Source organism: Adiantum capillus-veneris, chromosome 16 (genome assembly GCF_014529385.1).
Source record: "Adiantum capillus-veneris isolate H3 chromosome 16, ASM1452938v2, whole genome shotgun sequence".
Taxonomy (NCBI): domain Eukaryota; kingdom Viridiplantae; phylum Streptophyta; class Polypodiopsida; order Polypodiales; family Pteridaceae; genus Adiantum; species Adiantum capillus-veneris.
Window position 1 is genome coordinate 33,004,697 of NC_140946.1, and position 21,384 is coordinate 33,026,080.

At 42.0% G+C, this 21,384-nt stretch overlaps 1 protein-coding gene and 1 pseudogene across 1 annotated transcript; both read left to right on the top strand.

Annotated features, from left to right (window-relative positions):
* Window positions 1-2,570: 2,570 nt before the first annotated feature.
* On the top strand, window positions 2,571-7,870 carry MCM2 (minichromosome maintenance (MCM2/3/5) family protein). The gene is made up of 18 exons (XM_086484795.1): window positions 2,571-2,749; window positions 2,972-3,198; window positions 3,426-3,613; window positions 3,742-3,830; window positions 3,940-4,129; window positions 4,214-4,433; window positions 4,513-4,720; window positions 4,814-4,948; window positions 5,045-5,236; window positions 5,321-5,493; window positions 5,601-5,789; window positions 6,068-6,184; window positions 6,263-6,347; window positions 6,448-6,591; window positions 6,668-6,793; window positions 6,871-7,053; window positions 7,205-7,366; window positions 7,579-7,870. Exons 1-18 carry the CDS (start codon window positions 2,747-2,749, stop codon window positions 7,690-7,692), a joined length of 2,745 nt encoding a protein of 914 aa, XP_086340921.1. The 5' UTR covers window positions 2,571-2,746; the 3' UTR covers window positions 7,693-7,870.
* A 6,772-nt stretch (window positions 7,871-14,642) lies between these two features.
* LOC147438826 (large ribosomal subunit protein eL21x/eL21w pseudogene) lies at window positions 14,643-17,801 on the top strand (annotated as a pseudogene).
* The last annotated feature ends 3,583 nt before the right edge of the window (window positions 17,802-21,384 follow it).

Genomic DNA, 21,384 nt, shown 5'->3' on the forward strand with positions numbered 1-21,384 from the left:
AAGAAAAGGAAATAAGTCAGGCGATGATTTCATGAGCAATTCCTTTTATCGTAGCTTAACAACAAGGTCTTCTAGGTATAGCCTCTAGTCAGCCCTCGGACATGAGATACTTGGCTTTCGCGATTAAACAACTTAATTGACCAAAGAAAATTGAGAAGCTTGTCCATGGTATTAATAGTCGATCTTTAGTGCCTTTCGACCGTTAAATTAGCGACCCCAGACTTGTTTAATTTTTACCTTTACAATTGTTTATGCGTTTGATTATATTGTAATTTAATGTTTATTGCAGACAAATGGTTTAAAATTCTATTACCAATCAAATTGTCTGCCTACAACTGCATATGCTTTTTCATTGTATATGAGAATGCAAGTACTGTGCCAATGTTGTTTGATTTTGCAGTTACTGAAGAAGGCTAAGGACATTCATCTGAAATGCTCTTCCACCTCGATTGCATAGGCCTAATCTTTGATTTATTAGCAATTTATCTTAATCTAACCTTGCTAATTAAGAAGGATTAGGTTAATTACCGTTAGGGTTAATCAATTAGAGATTAAACTCTAATGATTTCTACGTAGTGTTCTCTCTAAATGAGAGAGAGAGAGTAGCAAGGCTCCGAGTCTGTGTAAAATGTGAAGCTAGGGGTCCTATTTATAGTTTTCTGGCACTCTTGAGCTCTCACAGGCTGAAAAAGGCAGTTGCTTGCAGTTCAAGCAACCCCCTACAGGTCAAAATACGACCCCTACTGCTAAATGAGTCCCTTGCAGGTCAGTGATGACCCTCCCATTACCTGCCAGCTTTTAAAATATCAATTATGCTATATTTTGACCTATTTTTGCTTAATTGGTAAATATCTAGGAGGACTTTAATAAAGTCTATGCTTAAATGATTACAGCAACCCTTCAATTTTACCTATTTTACTCAATTTACAGTGTAAACTTCCAGGGGTCATAACTATGTTAGTTTTTATCGGAATTCAATTCTGAAAATTTCTAGCCCAGGGTTTGTTGTGCTTAAGATTCCAAAAATACCAATATTTGCCATGGTCGGACAATCTACATTGCTTTTTCAATAATCATATTAGTTTGATTAAGCTACAACCTTTAAGGTTTCAGAAACTGGAAACCTTACAAGAGACGCACTCTAACTGGAACATTCAAGGGATTAGTTGGCTAAGCATGGGCGCCCAAGTGTGGATGGGACGAGTTCGTATAAAAGTCAACTAACCCTAAAATTCACTCATTCTCTCATTTGTGCAATTGAAGAGTGGTCTTGCTCCATCTCCATCTTCTTCTTCTTCATCTCCTTGTGTGTGTGTGTGTATGCGTGAGTGAGAGAGAGAGAGAGAGAGAGAGAGAGAGAGAGAGAGAGAGAGAGAGAGAGAGCATTGCGACGACGGCACGACGACGGCGAAGCGGTTGAGCGCGGCGCAGCGGTGGCTCCTTCTTCTTCGCGGCGAGGAATCCTCCATGACAGCAAGCGTACAACGATGAGTGACACACCATCGCCATCTTTGAGCTTACTAGTTTAGGCTAGTTTGCGTGCTTGGAGCTATTTGTGGCTCGCACACAGTGTATCGGCAAGTCCCTTGCATTGACACATGCGACAGACGCGCACAACTAGGTTAGAGGAGCCATGCAATGTACAACTACTACGGTAGCTCATATAAAAGTCAACTAAACCTAAAATTCACTCATTCTCTCGTTTGTGCAATTGAAGAGTGCTCTTGCTCCATCTCCATCTTCTTCTTCTTCATCTCCTTGTGTGTCACAGTGTGTGTGTATGCGTGAGAGAGAGAGAGAGAGAGAGAGAGAGAGAGAGAGTGCGATCGAGCATTGCGACGACGGCACGACGACGGTGAAGCGGTTGAGCGTGGCGCAACGACGGCTCCTTTTTCTTTGCGACGAGAAATCCTCCACGACAGCAAGCATAGAGTGGTGAGTGACACACCATCACCATCTTTAAGCTTACTAGTTTAAGCTAGTTGCGTGCTTGGAGCCATTTGTGGCTCGCACACAATGTATCGAAAAGTCCCTCGCATTGACACATACGACAAATGCGCACAACTAGGTTAGAGGAGCCATGCAATGTACAACTGCTACAATATGCCTCATACGGTTGCTACCAGTTTGTTGCACACATGCAACCTACAAGTTGATAGCCTCTATGCAAGACCATTACGACATGCTCTTGAAATAAATCACCCTATAAGGAGAGAGTCTTGTGTCTTTAAAATTTTGAACTTGAGTTGGCCTTGGTTTTGGCCTTCTACTAAGCCCCAGTGTCTCTAATTTGTCGTCTTGTAGGTTCTGGCCTTCCCGCTAAATGGGTGTCCTCCAAGTGGATGCTTGGTGTTCCCCTTTAGCAAATAACCTTGGCTAACCCTATCACACTCTCTTAAGTAGTTGGCGAGTTGGCCTATTAGGCAGGCCTTGTGATTTTATCACTTGTTCTCTACGAGGTAACCATGGCACTCTAGTTAATTGTCTTTTATTTTACTTCTTACAGGTGAAAAATCCTAGACGTTAAATAACGGGACAATTTCACACCGCCCAAATGTGAATGGCTGTTAGCCCCAGGCTGATGCCTTCCCGCCAAAACATATTTCCCGCCATCACGACTCGCGGGAGTTCGTCTCTCTCTCATACTCATTCTCTCTCTCACACCCGCACGCACACACACACACAGAGGCTTGTGCGTCTGCCTTATCGAGCTCCGTCGTAGTTATCTCCTGTGTCACGGTCTGCAATGGTAAGCTCTCTTGATTTCTACAGCTGCTAATTGTTTCGCCTTTACAAATCCTCCAAACACGTTTGTGCTCTTCTGCGCTTTCGTGAGCTAGGGGAATGAAAGGTGGAGTTTAGCCTCTGTGATTTGCAAGGGATTTTGTGCTTGGGAAAGTTGCTTCTCTGCATATAATCTCAGGAGGAAGATGACTTGCACTTCATTGGCTCGTTTGATTTTGGCGTGCAGGATGCGGATAACCCCTCCTCGCATCCCTCGACACCTGGATCTCCGTCATCAGTGGGAAATTTCAGTACTGACAGGCTCCCTCACACTACCAGCAGCCCCCGCCGCCGAAGCTCTGCTCACTCTGCATCTGATGAAGCTGAAGTTGATCCTGATGTTTTTGTCACTGACGCTGGGGATGAAGAAGATGAAGAGGGAGAGGATCTATATCATGATAATTTCATGGAACAGTAAGCTCACTCTCCCCCATATATTCTTGTGAGATAATGGATGGCATTTTGAAAACAGTGGGAAGCTATACTTCTTTTTAAGCGTTAGGTATGCAAGTCCTCAAGCACATTTGCAAGCTACTAAATATCAGAATCTAGAACTCTCATAGCCGTCACCAAGATGTATTTTTTCACATTACCATGGTCTCAATTGATCTAGTTTTGAATCGGTGTTGTTCATGATACAGAGACTACCAACCTCTTGGAAGCCAAGACCGCTATGAGTCCCAGGATATTGATGATGAGCTGGAAGATGACCGCGATCTGGATCAGATTATGGCTGATCGACGTGCTGCTGAATCTGAATTGGACGCTCGTGAATCTGTCCATGGTGTCATGTTTAATCGCAAACTTCCACGCATCCTGCATGACAGGGGTATGGGAAAAAAAATTGGTCCATGATGTTCACCAGTAGGAATGTTGGACTGTTACTGGTTGAGGCTTTCGCAACAAATTCTATTTGGCTTATTGATGAAGCTGAATGAGGTTGTGCCTGCCTTGCAGACGAGGACTCAGAAGTGGAATACCGCCCCCGACGCAGGGCTCGTGTTGAACCCCCTGTCACTGACCAAACAGATGATGAGGCTTATGAGGTGTGTATTCTACCCTAGATGCAAAATGCCTTGATTACTGTCTCAGAAGCTACAGTGTGTTGAGTTGTTAGTTTGTAAATTATTGACAACTATGTTGTCTCTACTTTAGGAAGAAGAGGACGATGAGGGGGAATATGAGATGTACAATGTGCAAGGTAGTCTTAGAGAGTGGGTTACAAGAGATGAAGTTCGCCGATTCATTGCTCGCAAGTTCAGGCAATTTCTGATGACTTATGCAAATCCCAAGAATGAGTCTGGTCAGCCAGAATATGTCCGCCTAATTGATGAAATGGTAGCAGGTATTCTTCCATAGATTACATCTGTATTGCCAAGAAGCACCTCTGAAGTCTATAAGCTAAATTTTGTTCTCTTTTATGGTGTAGCCAACAAATGCAGCTTGGAAATGGACTACAAGCAGTTCATCCACACCCACCCTAATATAGCCATTTGGCTTGCGGATGCACCCCAATCAGTACTTGAAGTTATGGAGGAAGTTGCTCTGAATGTGGTCCTAAGATTCCATCCCAACTATGAGAAGATTCATGACAAGATTTATGTGAGGGTCACCAATCTTCCAGTGTTTGATCAGATTCGCAATATCAGGTTTGTTTTTTTTGGCTATCATCAATGTGCTCAGCATCTGGATGCAGATGAATTTGAAGTGACCTTTTTTGGCATGCAGGCAGGTACACTTAAACACTATGATACGGATTGGAGGGGTTGTAACCAGACGGTCTGGGGTGTTTCCGCAGTTGCAGCAGGTCAAGTATGATTGTCACAAGTGCGGGACAATTCTAGGGCCCTTCTTTCAAAATAGCTACGCAGAGATTAAAGTTGGATCTTGCCCGGAATGTCAGTCAAAGGGCCCATTTAGCGTTAACATTGAGCAGGTAGCTTCTAGCCATGCTACTGGCCGTCTCGGTTGCAGGAAATGTTTGACTACATCAGCTCTGCTTATTGCCTTCTCATGGTGGGAATTTCAGACAATCTACAGGAACTACCAGAAGCTTACATTACAGGAAAGCCCTGGCATTGTTCCTGCTGGTAGACTACCTCGATACAAGGAGGTTATCCTTTTGAACGATCTCATTGATGTTGCCAGACCTGGAGAAGAGATTGTAAGTCAATCTCCTTCTTCTTTAGAGCCTTCATGGCCATGTGATTGGCAGAAGAGTGCTTGCTAAATGTTTGGAAAAGTGTTTTGCTGCTGACAGGAAGTTACAGGCATCTACACAAACAACTTTGACATGGCTTTGAACACCAAGAATGGGTTCCCTGTGTTCGCCACAGTAGTTGAAGCCAATCACATAAGTAAGAAGCAAGACTTGTTTTCTGCATACAAGCTTACTGAAGAGGATAAAGCAGAAATTGAAGCACTGTCCAAAGATCCTAGGATTGGTGCAAGGGTATGGCCATTTTTCTTGTCATTTCTTGTATTAACATCACCATCAAGGGTATTTTAGCTGATAGTCTCTTCTGTGACTATTCAGCTTATCAAATCTATTGCTCCGTCAATTTATGGGCATGAGGATATCAAGACAGCTATTACACTGGCTATGTTTGGAGGGCAAGAGAAGAATGTGCAAGGGAAGCATAGATTGAGAGGAGATATCAATGTTCTCCTTCTTGGTGACCCAGGAACAGCGAAATCCCAATTTCTCAAGTGAGTAGAGCTTTAATGTGGATAGTTAGTAACCTGTCCTCTGATGCCATGTGTCTTTGTCTTTACCGAGGTTTTTACAACATATTGTAACTTTGTGTGCCTATCAGATATGTAGAGAAAACTGCCCAAAGAGCAGTATACACAACTGGCAAAGGTGCTTCAGCAGTAGGCTTAACTGCTGCTGTCCACAAGGATCCAGTTACCCGAGAGTGGACTTTGGAAGGTGGAGCTCTTGTCCTAGCTGACAGAGGCATTTGCCTCATTGATGAGTTCGACAAAATGAATGATCAGGACAGGTAGCCATCATCTTGGCTTTCCCTCCCTTCCTCATGGCCTTCAATAGTTTTTCATTACTTCCTACTTTTTGACTATAAATAGCTTGTTAATTTTATTCTGTGATTAAATGCCTAACCGTCCACTTCATCAAACACCATGTAGATATGTGAATGTAGAGCCATGCTCTCATTTACCTGTACGTTTGTCTTTTGTAGTTGTCAAATGACGTTGAGCAGGCTATGCTGCTGTGTCCTTTTGGGTTTTGGTGCTCACAATAGACCATTGCTTGTTATTTCAGGGTGAGTATTCATGAAGCTATGGAACAGCAGAGCATCAGTATATCCAAGGCTGGTATTGTAACTTCATTGCAAGCCCGATGTTCTGTTATTGCAGCAGCAAATCCAGTAGGTGGCAGGTGAGAAACCAGGACTTTCTAAAAATTCCTAAAAATTCGCATGAGGTGTTCCTGAGATATCCACTTGAACTAGTACAGATATGATTCTGGTAAAACCTTTACGGAGAATGTGGAGCTCACGGACCCCATTTTATCGCGATTTGACATCTTGTGTGTGGTGAAGGTGTGCCTTTGCAAATAATCTTGACAGTGCTAGAAGTCATACTCAGGCATAGATGTAGAAGTATTTGGAAGTTATCTTAGTGACCTGCTTTATGATTCAGGATGTGGTAGACCCTGTCAGGGATGAAATGCTGGCGAGGTTTGTCGTGGACAGCCATTTCAAGTCTAAACCCAAAGGCACAGAGATCAACCCAGATGTGAATATGGAGGAGCCAACTGGGTCTACTGAAACGTCTGATCCAGAGGTAGGTAGCGCTGATTGAATGGTTATGCAATTCCGAAGATACAATCTACTTTCTAACATTGTATGCTCTCAAACAGATTCTTTCCCAAGAGATGCTCAGAAAATATATCACTTATGCGAAGCTGAATGTGTTTCCCAAATTGCATGATGCTGATTTGAACAAGGTTTCTTTGGTTTATGCGGATCTGCGGCGAGAGTCTATGGTAGGTATCATGACGTTAGTAATGGATGCATTTGTACCTACTTTTGGTTCAACCAACCAACATTTTCTACCTGCCAGCATGGACAAGGTGTTCCAATTGCAGTAAGACACATAGAGTCAATGATAAGGATGTCAGAGGCGCATGCTCGAATGCACCTGCGAAATTATGTCATGGAAGATGATGTGGATATGGCAATACGGGTCCTTTTGGATTCATTCATATCCACTCAGAAATATGGTGTACAAAAGGCATTACAAAAGGTATGTCAGAAAAATGTTGTCTCACATTGTGCTACAGTGCTAAGCAAATGAGATTAGTATGGAGCATAGGTCTTCTAATTGTCAAACATAGTTTCCTATTCTTGCCCGGTGATTCTCTGATCTTCTTAATGTCAACAATCGTGTTTTACAGAGCTTCAAGAAGTACATGACATATAAGAAGGATTTCAATGAGCTCCTGCTGCATCTTTTACGAGGGCTTGTGAAGGATGCGGTGCGCTTTGAAGAGCTCATGGGCCGGCCAAGGGTTCCTTTGACTCAAGTACAGGTCAAAGTGGAGGATCTCCAAGCAAAGGTAAGCAGCAATCTGCCATCTATAGCAAGTACCTTCCAATCTGTGAATTATAGAGCTCCCCTCTCCAAAGTAATGATGCATTTATGAAGAGTGTTGGCCCTCTCCACGGCATAGCCATTGCTTAGTGTAAATGTGTGTTTGGATGGCTTGCCCTTGCTTAGAGGAGGAATTCATGTGCTGATAGAAGAGCGTCATTGTGTTGAATTTTGCAGGCTAGAGAATATGGTTTTACGGATCTGCAGCCTTTCTATGAAAGCAGACAGTTTAGCAATGCCAATTTCACTCTGGATTCAACTCAAGGGGTAATTACACATCCATTGGTGTGAGGGAGACAAAAGATGTCCTTAGCTTACTTCTCAGTTTGTACCATATATTCTAACAGAAGTGAGAATATGGCTTTGATCTGGCTTACAAAATGACCTTAATAGTACAACATGGTGATTGTCGGGGGTTGAGTTCCCCTTGTAAAGTAAATTATCTCTCAATCAAATCAAGTAGTTATGACGTACAAACCATTGCAATGTGACCTGGTTTTTGACTAATTCATAGTCCTTTTGTGGAGGCTTTAATTGCCAAATGCTCTTGGTTTGTCTATTTGATTGGTGGCCTAGCATTAGCCATCCATTGCAATGTGACTGCTTTGGGAAGAATGCTCCCTTTTCTTTTTCGTTTCGTGGTGTAGTTTCGTGGTGTAATTGAATGATTTGCCTTCACCGACCGATGGGCACTGGAAGCAATTGAGCATCCTCTGCATTTTGGTCTGCTCCATCTAGTGCATGTGTCAACATTGAATGTGCTTTAAAGAAGTAAACTGGGCTGGATGTTATTAAGGTGCTTTCTGTACATTGATTTCCAAAAGACCATTCTTTTCGGAACATTTCTCCATGTTGCAATGCAATTCACACATTTTGTGGTTTGCAGTTTATGACAGGTTTGACCCCATCTGCCCTTCCCAAGGCCGTTTGAGTTTCTCCCTCCTAAGCATTTTCACTTTAAGATACAGGTTATAATGTCTACTCCAACATGTTATGAATTGCTTTCCCTTCACCAATGATAAGAATAGTTTCTTGTCTAGTAGCTTGAGCTCAAGGCTGTAGTCACTAAGGTAACCTCCACTAATCTTCATAGTGATTCTACATGGTTTGAAGACCTATTTAAGGTACTATGTTTGCAATGATGGGACTTCACTTGGAACTTCTTGTGCTTTTGTGATGACATAAAATAGAGACCAAAGAATTTTCAAGCCCAACATGTTTTTGTTCTTGGATCACTTTCTACACAATATAAAGCGCGAAATAATGAGCTTAGCATGTTGTGAAAAAACTCTTTGTATTGGCGTGATGACTCACATGTGACATGCTTTGGGTTTGCTCGCACAAATCCAAATTGGATATGTGAGCTTCCATGGCAAGAAATTTTGTGTGCTTTCACGTTTGGCATGCATGTCATTAAAAGCATTATAAAGCACAACATGTTTTAGGGATAGCCTCAAACTAGCAATCTCACTAAAACCTTTGTACCCATAGCTCTCTATATATAGTGCAATACACCACAAGCCTTCAAAATACAAGCATAGGCGATTGTATCCAAAGGATAACCCATACTTCCGATCCACTAAGGACAACAAAGAGTTTCCTTGCCATGCTTGTGTTGGACAAATCTTGGAATCAATGCATTCCAAGAGCACATTCTATAAACACATTGAAAATAGCTTTATATGGACCTCGCTTTGCCTCCACTAAAAACAACCTAGAGCTTTCTAAACTAGCATCTCTTGCAAACAATGCCCTCAAAATACCATATTTGAGTGAAGGAAAGGAAGCTCATGGAAAAACCTTTATTCCAAACATACACAAAACCCTTTAAACCAATTCTTAAGCAGAAGATTTGCAAATTATACTATAGTTTTAGACATTAGACATATTTACACTTTTCTTGCAAATTGCAAGCAATTTTTTTTCTTTATTTCAAGAGACACAATTATTGATTTTCTCCTTTTTTCTTAGAGATTTGTACTATATATCTTCTAATTTAATAGCATGTTATTTTCTCCTTTTTTCTTAGGTATTTGTTCTATATATCTTCTAATTACTAATATATAGCTCTCCTAATGGCTTCAAAAGAAAAATATTCACTACCTATATATAGTGCAAAGACGCACTCTAAAGAGAAAAAACCGTTAAAAGGAAAAACAAGGTGAAATTTCACTAAGGTCTACATTAAAGCTGTTGAGAAGAATTTCATAGTAAAAGGCTTCTTTGTGAGAGAGAAAGCGACACTAATATTTTAAAACATGTGGTATCACAATAAAATAGTATGGTTTCTTGAAAATAAGTGTAACAATTAACTATTTAATTTACAATATATTCCAAAAGCATAAAAAATAATGTTTGACACAATACTCAGTACCCCTCTTTAAACGAAGAGGTACACAAATGTCAACGCTCTCTCACAACAACCTAAAGATTTTTTTAAAAATAAAAACATTAGCTTGCCATGTGGCACTAATCCACAAGCTTTGCAATGGTTCAAAGATGCATCCAAAATCCAATTCTTTACTAAGGACTATTTATAGAGTCCAATAACAAAAGAACAAGTGAAAGAATCACGATGGCTTTCTAAAATAATTAGAACGTGATAAAATCATTAGGTTGAGTTTAAGTAGAATCAGTGTTCAAGAAAGGATTGGTTCAGCTTGGCCGTGAGACGGTTGAAAATGGAGACTACCTGGTTGCAAACCATGGTAAAGGGAAGAAAACTGGTGAAAATGTGAGAAAATAGTTCAAAAATCCTACAAAGTTTAAATTTATGCTAGTATTTCCGATTCACTTCTTTGTGGGAAGGAAACTCAGTTCGACGGTCGCTTAATAAAAGAGACTTTCCTAAATATTGACTAGAATTAAGTTATAGAATGTAAGAAAAGTCAAGCCATGTGAGGCTGTGAAATGAAATGTGAAATTAAAAAAACACATTAATATATATGTGTGTGTGTGTGTGTGTCCATAGAATTTACTAGAATTACACAAGTGAAGTTTCATTTTAACATTTTAAAACAATAGAATGCAAAAAAAGTCAAGACATGTCAGGATAGTGTTCACAAAAAACCGCCTTTTAGTATATTTTTAAAGGACAAAATTTGAAAATTCCCAGTTAGTTTTGAGGGCCGCCTTGAACGAAACCAGCTAAAAATTGAGGCTTTCAGTGTAAAAACCATTTAAAACTGGCTAAAATTTCTCTAAAAACCGACAGATTTTCATAGCTCTCCTTTTTTCCATTGGTTCCTAAAAAAGTTTTTGGTAAACACTGTGTCAGGATATGAAATGAAAGTGAAATAAACATTTAAAGTAAGTCTCCATCATGCACTGAAAACAATGCAAGTCTCCCTAACTCAGGTTTCTTTTAGAAAGCAAAAATTGATGGACTCCTATTGCTAAATTATTGAGCTTACTGTACTTCATTAATGCAATGCAAATGTGGAAATATAATATTATGTTTTTTTGAAAAACAAGTGAAAGGGTTATGACGGCTTTCAAAAACAATAAGAAAGTGATAAAATTATTATGTTGAATTAAACTGGTATCAATGTTTGGGAAAGGATTGCTTCAGCTTAGTCATGAGCCTATTGAAAATCGAGACTAGCTAGCTGCAAACCATTTTAAACAAAAGAAAAACCGATGAAATATGTGAGAAAGTCCTCCAAAAATTATGCAAATCTCAAAAAATTTGAGAATATTTCCGGTTTTCTTCTTTGTGAGGAGAAAACTCGATCAACAGCCACTTTATAAAAGAGGCTTTCTCGAACGTTAACACTGATTGGAATCAAGCTATAAAATGCAAGAAATGTAAAGGCATGTGAACTTGTGAAATGAAAGGTGAAATAAAAATAACTAATTAATATATACGTGTGTGTGTGTGTAGAATTTATTAGCATTATGCAAGGTGAAGCTTCACTTTAGTATTTCAAAACAATAGAATGCAAAAAAAACATATGTGTGTGTGTGTGTAAAATTTACTAAAATTATGTAAGGTGAAGCTTCACTTTAGTATCTATATCTTTACTCTTTATAATGGAGCTTAAAATTTTGGAGCAAGGAGAAGGCATCTACGTGTCACACTATGCTTCATTTTAAAGGAAATCTTAAGAAATGCAAAAATGAAAGGTAGAAAATGAGAAGACTTGAGTCCTCGAAATGTAAAGTAGAAAACTTAGTACTTTGTTTATATTTATAATAGTTTTAGTTCTTGGGAAAGCCAGAGAATTTCACTTCAAATTTCACTTCATGAAGTGACTACTTTTGCTTTTTAAAGCCATTTGAAGAGTTGGTTTACTTTGCATTTTGAAGGAACTTCCCTCCATGTGTCATCTAAGGCTATGGTCATGCGAAGCTTAGTGGTTCGTTACATCAACCCAAAATTTTTGTTAGCGTGTAGATTTTCATCGGCTTACTATGTCTAAAAGAGCATAATTTTCAAACTACATCGGTTTCTTGCCGATCAATCCTCTTTCTTTCTCTCTATTGTTTGTGTCTCACTCTCCCTCACTACTTGCTACTACCTGTGACGTTTTGGACTGTCGAGTCTATCTTAGTTAAAATTTTTGAGGCTTATAAACAACTAAGCTTTGTGTGGCCATGTCCTAATGAATCTCCCTTTGTAGGATTGCACAAACCTTCCATGTCGTAAATGATCTCTCTCTAGCCTTACTGCTCAAAGCTCAATAGTTGCACGCATGTATCTGTGTTTTGTGTGTGTGTGTGTGTGTGTGTGTGTGTGTGTGTGTGTGTGTGTGAGAGAGAGAGAGAGAGAGAGAGAGAGAGAGAGAGAAAATGGGAGGGAGGGGGGGGAGGGAGGCTATCACACCAGTATGAGAGAGAGGGGGGAGGGAGAATAAGCATTGGTCTTACAATCAGCAATCAACAAAGCGACGATCAATAGAATCCACAATCAAGAATCATGAATCAACATTGACATCTACAAAATCAAGAATTAACATAATTGAAAATTTTTTATCCGACAAATCCAAAGCAGAAGGCGTGTAAACCCAAGGCAAGAGCGGACCTCAACAAATAGCAAAGGCGGACAACAAGAGGCAACTCTGGAAAATCTTGGCTATTTTTTAGATCTTTATGCTAGATTTCTTGCTCTTGCCTTGGGTTGACTCAGAATTCAAAGGTGAATCTCAAAAGTCATAGGTGGGATTGCACTAAGCCTAGGTTTTTGCAAGCGCTTAAAGACAAATTAGATTTTTTGAGTCAAATCTCAAAAATTTGTAAGGGGGGTTGCACTAAATCAAGGTGAGACACGATACTTTCTCCCAAAAACTCAAAAAGCTTACATATGAGAAATTTTAGGGGCAACTTTATTATATTTGAAGGCTATTACATTCAATTTCTTTACTTTGTAGGTTTTCTCACCTTCAAATCTAAAATTTAGAGATAAATTTCAAAATCTGCAGGTGGGATTACACTAAAGCAAGGACTTTCCAATCATTGAGCTATACTATGTTTTTTACAAAAACTTTAAAAGCAAATTTACTATATTATAAGGCTATTGCACTAAACTTCTTTGTGAGGGTCTGCACATGTCCCTGCTAGTTGTCCTCCTTTCTATAGACCTATTAAAGAGCCTTTAAAAATTTACATGAAGTACTCCAAATCAATGCAAATCAATTCTTTTCCAATGCCTTGAAATAGTCAAAATTGTACACCTGACATCGTGTTAACCTGTGTGTGTGTGTGTGTGTGTGTGTGTGTGTGAGAGAGAGAGAGAGAGAGAGAGAGAGAGAGAGAGAGAGAGAGAAAATCCACCATTTTTCAACAACGTGCAAGCTATAGTATCCAAAATTGTATGCCTGACGACTTGCATGTGTATAACGCATACGCGTGTGCACTATGTGTGTGTGTGTCACCATCACCGTGTGTCTCACACACACACACACACACACACACACAGCACTCTGCCACTAGCAACTAGACAAAGAAAGAGAAAGAATGAGGTGGGTCACCAAAATTAGAACCAAGACCTTGATTAGGGTAGCTGTTGGTGATCACATATAGGTACAATAGGCAAAGCGGTGGTACTATGATATTTAGCAGCAATAACTTTGTTGTGAAGCAGAGTTGAACAGGGGAGAGGCACTGCTTTCTTGTGGGGAACGCTTGGTAGTAGCAAATGGGTGCTCAAGGCAATGGGTTTCCATGGGTTTGCTCAAGACACTGAGTGTTTGGGCTGAGAAAAAAGAGTTGATGGCTTAGGTGGGAGCACCTGCAGCCATGACTCGACATACTGTATGCGCGCGCGTGTGTGTGTGTGTGTGTGTGTGTGTGTGTGTGTGTGTGTGTGTGTGTGTGTGAGAGAGAGAGAGAGAGAGAGAGAGAGAGAGAGAGAGAGACTTTCCTTGGTAACCTGGTAGCCCTTCAAAAGTGACCCCAGAGCGTAGCACCAACCAAAACCTATCTTGCTTCAACCAATAGAGCGTCAGGAAAAGCATGTTTATTGGCAAGTCATGGTTTTGATAGCATGGCACAACAAAATCAAGCTGGTAGAAATATGATACATTGGTTGATTAGCAAGGAGATATGGGCACTTTGAATTTATTAGAAGTTGTGTGAAGAATGAGTCGCTCGCAACCATTTGACTAAAAATCTCCATGTGCTCATTAAGAGAGAGAGAGAGAGAGAGAGAGAGAGAGAGAGAGAGAGAGCTATCCAGTCCTCAAATCAAAAGAATTGAGAAAGGGAGAAAAGGTGAAAAAAGGGATAGCAAAGATCTACTCGATGAATCTTGATCTCAAGATTTAATATGAGAGAGAGAGAGAGAGAGAGAGAGAGAGAGAGAGAGAAAGAGACAGAAGACATAGCTATGCATTGTTATTTTGCTAGAGTGATTCCAAGGACTATAGTTTCATTCTCCTCACATGTGGGCAAGCACACACACACACATCTACCTATATATGTCTCCGTGTGTGTGTGTGTGTGTGTGTGTGTGTGTGTGTGTGTGTGAGAGAGAGAGAGAGAGAGAGAGAGAGCATACGCCTACCTATATATGTCTTCGTGTGTGTGTGTGTGTGTGTGTGTGTGTGTGTGTGTGTGTGTGTGTGTGAGAGAGAGAGAGAGAGAGATCTCCAATTTTCATAATTTTATTGGCCACAGCAACGTGCGAGTTACATACTAGTTCAAAAACAATAGAATGCAAAAAAAGTAAAGAGATGTGAGAATGTGAAATAAAAGGTAAGTCTCCATCATGCACTGAAAAGTATGGAAGTCTCCTTAACCCAACCACCAAAAATTACAAATGTATAGATGGGCAATGGATCATCTCTTTTACATATTTTACATAGACACAAAAAGTCTTTTGACTTTTCACTTTAGTGAGTCTTTTCATTTTTTAAACTCACCGTTCACTTATCCACTTAAGATATTTCGAAAGGCTTTTTTTTAATACATAAATTGGGGAGACCTAATATCTTCTAATTTAATAACATTTGAATGTACGATATTGTTTACGTATCATTCATGCACTTTTCCCTCTTTATAGCCATGTTATGGAGCTCTCCACATAAATATTCATAGATATTCTTCACACCTGCATTGGTTGACCTTCTCTTTGGCCTTGACTTTGTTGGGACCTCCAACTTGTTGCACCTTGAAAGATTGTGTCTTAAAGTATCCTTTCCTATCTTTGATGTACTCATTCTCTCCAACTTGAAGGGCTTGTAGTTAGGGGGTGTCACATTGGGGTGGGCAATGAGCGGCCATGCTGATGTGGTGGGTTGCCATTTGCCCAATAAAAAGTGCAACATGGCCTCCCACTCATGTCAGAGGGGCGGGCAAACCCCCTTAGCCAACTTTTCCCATGGATGCCCAACTGCAAAAAGCTAAGGCGGGAGCGTATCTCACGAGTTTGGAATGCTGACAGTCGACATCGTAAGCGAGACTTCAACCATTTGGTTGTTGTTGATTGGTTTTCGCTGGAAGAAGTCTTTCTTGTGCTAAGCTGACCGTGTTTTGATCGCCACCAACGCAATGGGAGAGGGACGGGTGTCCCAATCTGTGACACCCCCTTTAGGCATTCTTCTTTTTGAGTTTCTTTTTCTGTTTTGGCTTGAAGACTAAAGGAATATCTCTTTGGGCAAGGTTGGAATTTTTTTCCCACATCAACCCTTCCTTCAATTGACTTTCCGCTTTTACACAATCATATGCTTCAACATGAACTTGCACAAGAAGTTTTTGGAGAGATTCTCACAATAATTCCGACAATCTATACTTCTATTATGCAGCTTGAGATTTTCAAGCTCTTTGAGCCCCTCCAAGTATCTCTACCTCCTTGCTTCTCCAGGGGCTTTCAACTCAAAAAAAGCATTCATCTCAAAGCAAAGGTCCAGACCGAGAGAGAGAGAGAGAGAGAGAGAGAGAGAGAGAGAACCTTTCATAACAAAAATAAAGCGATTGATAAGGTCAAATCTGGCTTCTGCATGCTGAGTTGCCGTCAGTCCCTTTTCTTGCTCAGCTCTGCTCTGCTGTCTCTCTCTCTCTCTCTCTCTCCAACTCGCGCCCACACAATCCAGACTCCAAAGACGGGAGGGGGGGAGAGAGAGAGAGAGAGAAAGTGTGTTACCCTCGCATCAAAGCGACCTTAGGGCCTACCATCATCCATGGCCGCTGCTGCAAGCCTGCAACCTAGAGACAAAGCCCGTTCACAGCCTGCCTTGCCCTGTCCTGTCATCAACCACCGTGCTTTGCTTGCCTTGCCCTACAACACAATGAAGAAGAACCTCCCACACTACTCCTCTCCTTATCATAACCAGCCGTAGGAAACTCTACGCTTGGAAAAACGAGAGAGAGGCTTTGGGCCTCCACCTACATTGTCGCCTGCAGAGACAAACCACACACACACACACACACACTCTCCACAGGACCACGTCCCCGTTGGCTGCAAACAAGTCGAAAAGGGGGGTGTTGGGGAGAGAGAGAGAGAGAGATCTGGAGAGTGGAGGAAGCAGTCGAAGCAGAGGAAGATGCCGGCTGCTGGGCACGGGCAAAGATCTCGCACGCGCGGCCTCTTCTGGCGAAAGGGTTACATCCCGCTCTCCACATACCTTCGCACCTACAGGATCGGCGACTATGTGGACATCAAGGTCAATGGAGCTGTGCACAAGAGTATGCCTCACAAGTTCTATCACGGCCGCACCGGCGTCGTCTGGAACATCACGAAGCGTGCCATTGGTGTGGAAATGAACAAGCAAGTGAATACCCGGATTGTGAAGAAGAGGATCCATGTGCGGATTGAACATGTGCTTCCTTCACGATGCCGTGAGGACTTCATCGAGAGAGTGAAGAAGAATGATTTGCTGAAGGCTGATGCAAAAGCCAAGGGTGAGAAGATCTCAACAAAGAGGCAGCCAGAAGGTCCAAAACCAGGATTCATCGTTGAAGGAGCCACTCTAGAGACAGTTACTCCCATTCGTTATGATGTTGTTAATGACCTCAAAGGAGGGTATTAGACGGGGGACAATTTTGATGCTTGTTGAAGCTACCTGTTTTTGGCTTAAAGATTTCATATTGTCAACCTTTTCAAAGAATTTATCAAAAAAAAAAGAGAGAGAGAGAGAGAGAGAGAGTGTCTGCCTTGCTCTATCGTGAGCTCCCTTTTGCAATGATTCTGGCTTCTCTTTATTGCACCTGTCCGGCAACCTTTGCACTCCCAAACCTCAGTTTGCATTGCTTTGCCTTCTCAACAAAACCAGCGCCATCTCTTACGTTTCTCTGTGGCCTATCCACACCTCAACCCTTCGAGCTCTTGCATCGCATGATCGGCACCAACCCTTCAAGGTTTGTACCACAAGTCCTTGAAGCCTAACCATGCATCTCCCTCTGCCTCCATTCCCCCTTGCTCTCCTCCGCCAAGACGCTCAGGAGATTTTCCCTCTGTGTTTCAACAAAGTTCTCATTCACCCGCATATCCGTCTGCAGTCTGCGCCATGGTCTCCTCCGCCAAGGACCCTCAAGGGGTCTGCCTTCTGTCTCTCTTGCATCGCCAAACTCTCTTCCCTTGATGTACAACTCGCTGCGGCACCTTTTGTTGCTCTGCCCAATGCATCATCCCGCTCATGTGCCCAACTGCGTCTCTCTCTCTCTCTCTCTCTCTCTCTCACACACACACACACACACACACACACACACACACACATGCATCCTCTAGCACGCTATTAGCATAGCGACAGGACAAGACTCAGGATGAGGCCAAGCTGCCTCCTCGGACGACCAACAAGCGCACCTGCACAAACACACACACGCGCACACACACAGATCGTCGCCATGCTGTGGAATGGTACCTCCCTGCTCTGCGCCTATTTACCTTGCACTGCAACAAGCGAGACAAACCTACTGTACGCCATTTGCTGCACTTAGGCTTGAAGGCTCAAATGAAAGAGAGATTTTTTTAACTCCTTCCTTCCACCATGCAACATCTGCCAAGGACTTTCCCTTTTACATCCATTCCCAACGGAGAATCTCCCTTTTTCCCTTTAATTCAATCCAAAACAACGTTTGAACAGACATTTTTACAGACAAGTAGGTTCTTGATATTATTGGGTGGAATCTTTGTAGATTTTGCTCCACTCCTCCCTTGACCAACCCTTGTGTGGGCATCAGCCAAAAATCCCCGAGCAGGGTTCAAACTTGGTTTGACGCAACCAGAGATCCAATTACATCACGGTAACCACCTCACACAAGGGAATTCAGTGCTCCACACGTGTTCACGGGTGTATTTAAAAAAATCTTTTGCAATTCCCTTCTACAATAGCTTCTGTACACACAACCGGTTTCCTCACCTGCTTTCCACCTCGAAACTCACTTTAGCTAGTTTCCTCACCTGCTCTCCACCTCTCCACCTTCATTCGCGCGATTTTTTTTTGTCGACACCTTTGTCAGCATCTCTTGAAGATTCGCCTTTATTCAGCTTTTCTTGAAATCGTTAGGACATACTTAGTACTATATATCTATTTAAATTATTTGAACTCTTTAGCAAGGCCATGGAGTTTCACTCCAGCCTTCAATTTTGAAGGGTGATTACTTTTTTTTTTGTAAAGGGTGGCTCTATTTGGCAGCTTGGGAAATAATGAGCAATGAGTTGTCACACTTCGATAAGTTGGTCCGTCTCGAACACGCGCGCGCGCGTGTGTGTGTGTGTGTGTGTGTGAGAGAGAGAGAGAGAGAGAGAGAGAGAGAGAGAGAGAGAGATCAAGCTTCATTTTCTACGACACCGTCGTTTGTGTCGTAGGTCAGAGAAAGAGAGAGAGAGAGAGAGAGAGAGAGAGAGAGAGAGAGAGAGAGATGTCTTCGTTATTTGCTACAACTTTGTGTGTGTGTTTGTATGTGTGTGTGTGTGTGTGTGTGTTTGTGTGTGTGTGTGTGTGTGTGTGTGTGTGTGTGTGAGAGAGAGAGAGAGAGAGAGAGAAAGAAAGAGAGGGCCAATCCCATTTAGTCCTGTTGAGGAGTGTGTCGTAGGTCTTAGAGAGAGAGAGAGAGAGAGAGAGAGAGAGAGAGTGCCATTGATTGGCCTTGGCGCTTGATAGAGAATGCTCCCTTCTCCCCTCCTTACACTCGGTCATGAACACAACCCACCACTTAATGTATAACTTCTCAAATGTTGTCGTAGCAGGCCTCATGTAGTCTCCTCTATCAACACCCCTCGCTGCCAACAGCTGATCTGCCACGAGCCCCACACCCTTATACAACCTCAATCCTCTGTTGGCCAAGACGCCAAGACTCTGGATCCAATACATGTCCCACTCGCCACAAGCGCTTGCTGAGCCACCTACTCCTCTACCGCTGCCTGTCCACCACCCTTGATCCCGACAACCCTTATTTTTGCCTAGCTGCGGCCCTCCACACCACGAGAGAGAGAGAGAGAGAGAGAGAGAGAGAGAGAGAGAGAGAGAGAGAGAGTCCCACATCCATCTCCACACTTTCTTTGTCTTTTTTCGGCCAGTCAATGGATGCTACAATGTTGAGAGCTCCAACGTGACCGTCCAGGCTGTCCCAAGTTTTCACATCTCAAACTCCTGACATAGGTAAGAAGAAAGGGGATCTGCAAAGGGGATATGCGGCATTACCTGCTGCAACAATGCTCACGACAACGGTCGAGCAAGGCAGGTCTTCCATTCAATGTTTGGGAAAAATGTGTCTCAGCTTATTATCATGCCGTTTTCAATTTCAAAAATGCAAGTTGAGGGCAAGGGGAAAAGGAGAAATCCCGTCCCAAAAAAGAGAAAAATAGTGTAAAAACTTGCAAAATAAACCTAATTTTCTAAATTTTCTCTTGAAAATGAAAGCAAAGCAATTTTGTACGTTCGAAAAAATGATTTTTCCAGAACACTGATGTGATTGCATTAGAGGATGATCATTGCCAGTCGAGGGTATTGGCCTTGGTCTTGGAGTTAGCAATCCTTTGCTCATTTGGATCCTCCTTGGTGCTGCATACCTAATGTGGGCCTTTTGTGTCCCCCTAGAAATGATGACTCTGGTCTCTTATTGTAGGGCTGCCTCCATGCATGTGCCTCCATTGTAGGATTGCCTCCATGTCATTTTGCTTACATTTAGAGCCTGGTCACTTTGGAACAGCTAAATAGCCTTCCAGCCTTGTTTGCAAGCGAAGAAAATCGGTGGATTTTGGAAGATAAATGCTTGAATTATTGAGTGATGAGATAGATCTTGAGCAGGTTCTTGCTAGCCGAGAGGGCCTCAAAAGCCAACCATGTGAAGACTATGCCCATTTTGAGGCTCTTAACTACCACGATTAGATAGGTAGAGAGAGAGAAGAGTCGGCTCATGACCAAACAGAAACCAGACTCACTGTTACACACTACCAGGCTCTTCGCCTCTCACGTGCTTCATTTTATACTACAAACTAGACATGTAGCATGAGAGAGAGAGGGACATTTTTCTCCTACTGACGTGGTTTGAGACCCGTTAATCTTGAGACCGACTAATCTCGACTCTCAGCTATTAAGTTTAGGCAAACCTTATCCAATCCAAACATTGTTGGCAACAAGTCATCATGTTGCATAGCAGGAGAGAGAGAGAGAGAGAGAGAGAGAGAGAGAGAGAGAGAGAAGAAGAAGAAGAAGAAGAAGATCACAAGAGACCTAAAAATATTAGCCGAGGAGTTGATTCTTGAACTAAGGGCTTGGATGCTCACATACTTATACAAGGAGAGGGGGACACAGTGACCTCAAAGATTAGAGAGAGAGAGAGAGAGAGAGAGAGAGAGAGAGAGAGAGAGAGAGAGAGTTCTTAAAGGTCAGATTGACCAATGGGACCGAGTACAACATGTAACATGCTTGAAGACTATGGATATAAGGGTGGCCACTAACAAGTTGAATCCATGAGGTGGCTAAGAGAGAAAGGTATGTAGGCCATGGTATGGGCTAAAATGTCAGTAAAGCAAGTTTGATGTGATCAAAAGCTGAGCACTCATGTAGGGCATGATGATCGCACTCTCAAATTGTTAAGGGATGTAATTCGCATACAAAAAGAGACTCTCCTCCATGTAGTTCCGCAATGCTCTGTCTCACATTTAAGGGAGTGGGAGCTAAGCGAAACGGCTGCTATGGTATAAAATATGGGTAAGGGCAAGCATGTGAATGGTTGAATACAGTCTGATCTCTCAAAGAAGAACATGCATGTGTGTATGTTAGTGTGTGTGTGTGTATGTGTGTATTTTGCAGCATGCCCTTTCTTTTAGCATGATGCCCAAAACTCTTGCAAAGAGTGAACTTTTTTGCTTTCATTGCCCTCACATTTTAAGGTGCCAATGGTGCCCAAATGTACACAAATCATAGGTGCTTGATCAGATGCCAGCGGCACGGACATGTGCACACCATTGAATGCCAATTGTGCTCATCTGATTGGCATTCCCCACAAAGCCTTTGTGGAAGGTGCAAGGATTGGAGCAGGCTCTTTTGGTGTATGCACATTATAAACCATTAAAAGCATTTCATTCTTTCCAGAGCATAT

What these genes read in the sequence shown, in the direction of transcription:
- MCM2 (XM_086484795.1), top strand. An exon ending in CATGATAATTTCATGGAACA is followed by an intron (nt 3,199 to 3,425) that starts GTAAGCTCACTC and finishes TTCATGATACAG; the next exon opens with AGACTACCAACCTCTTGGAA. An exon ending in CCAGACCTGGAGAAGAGATT is followed by an intron (nt 4,949 to 5,044) that starts GTAAGTCAATCT and finishes TGCTGCTGACAG; the next exon opens with GAAGTTACAGGCATCTACAC.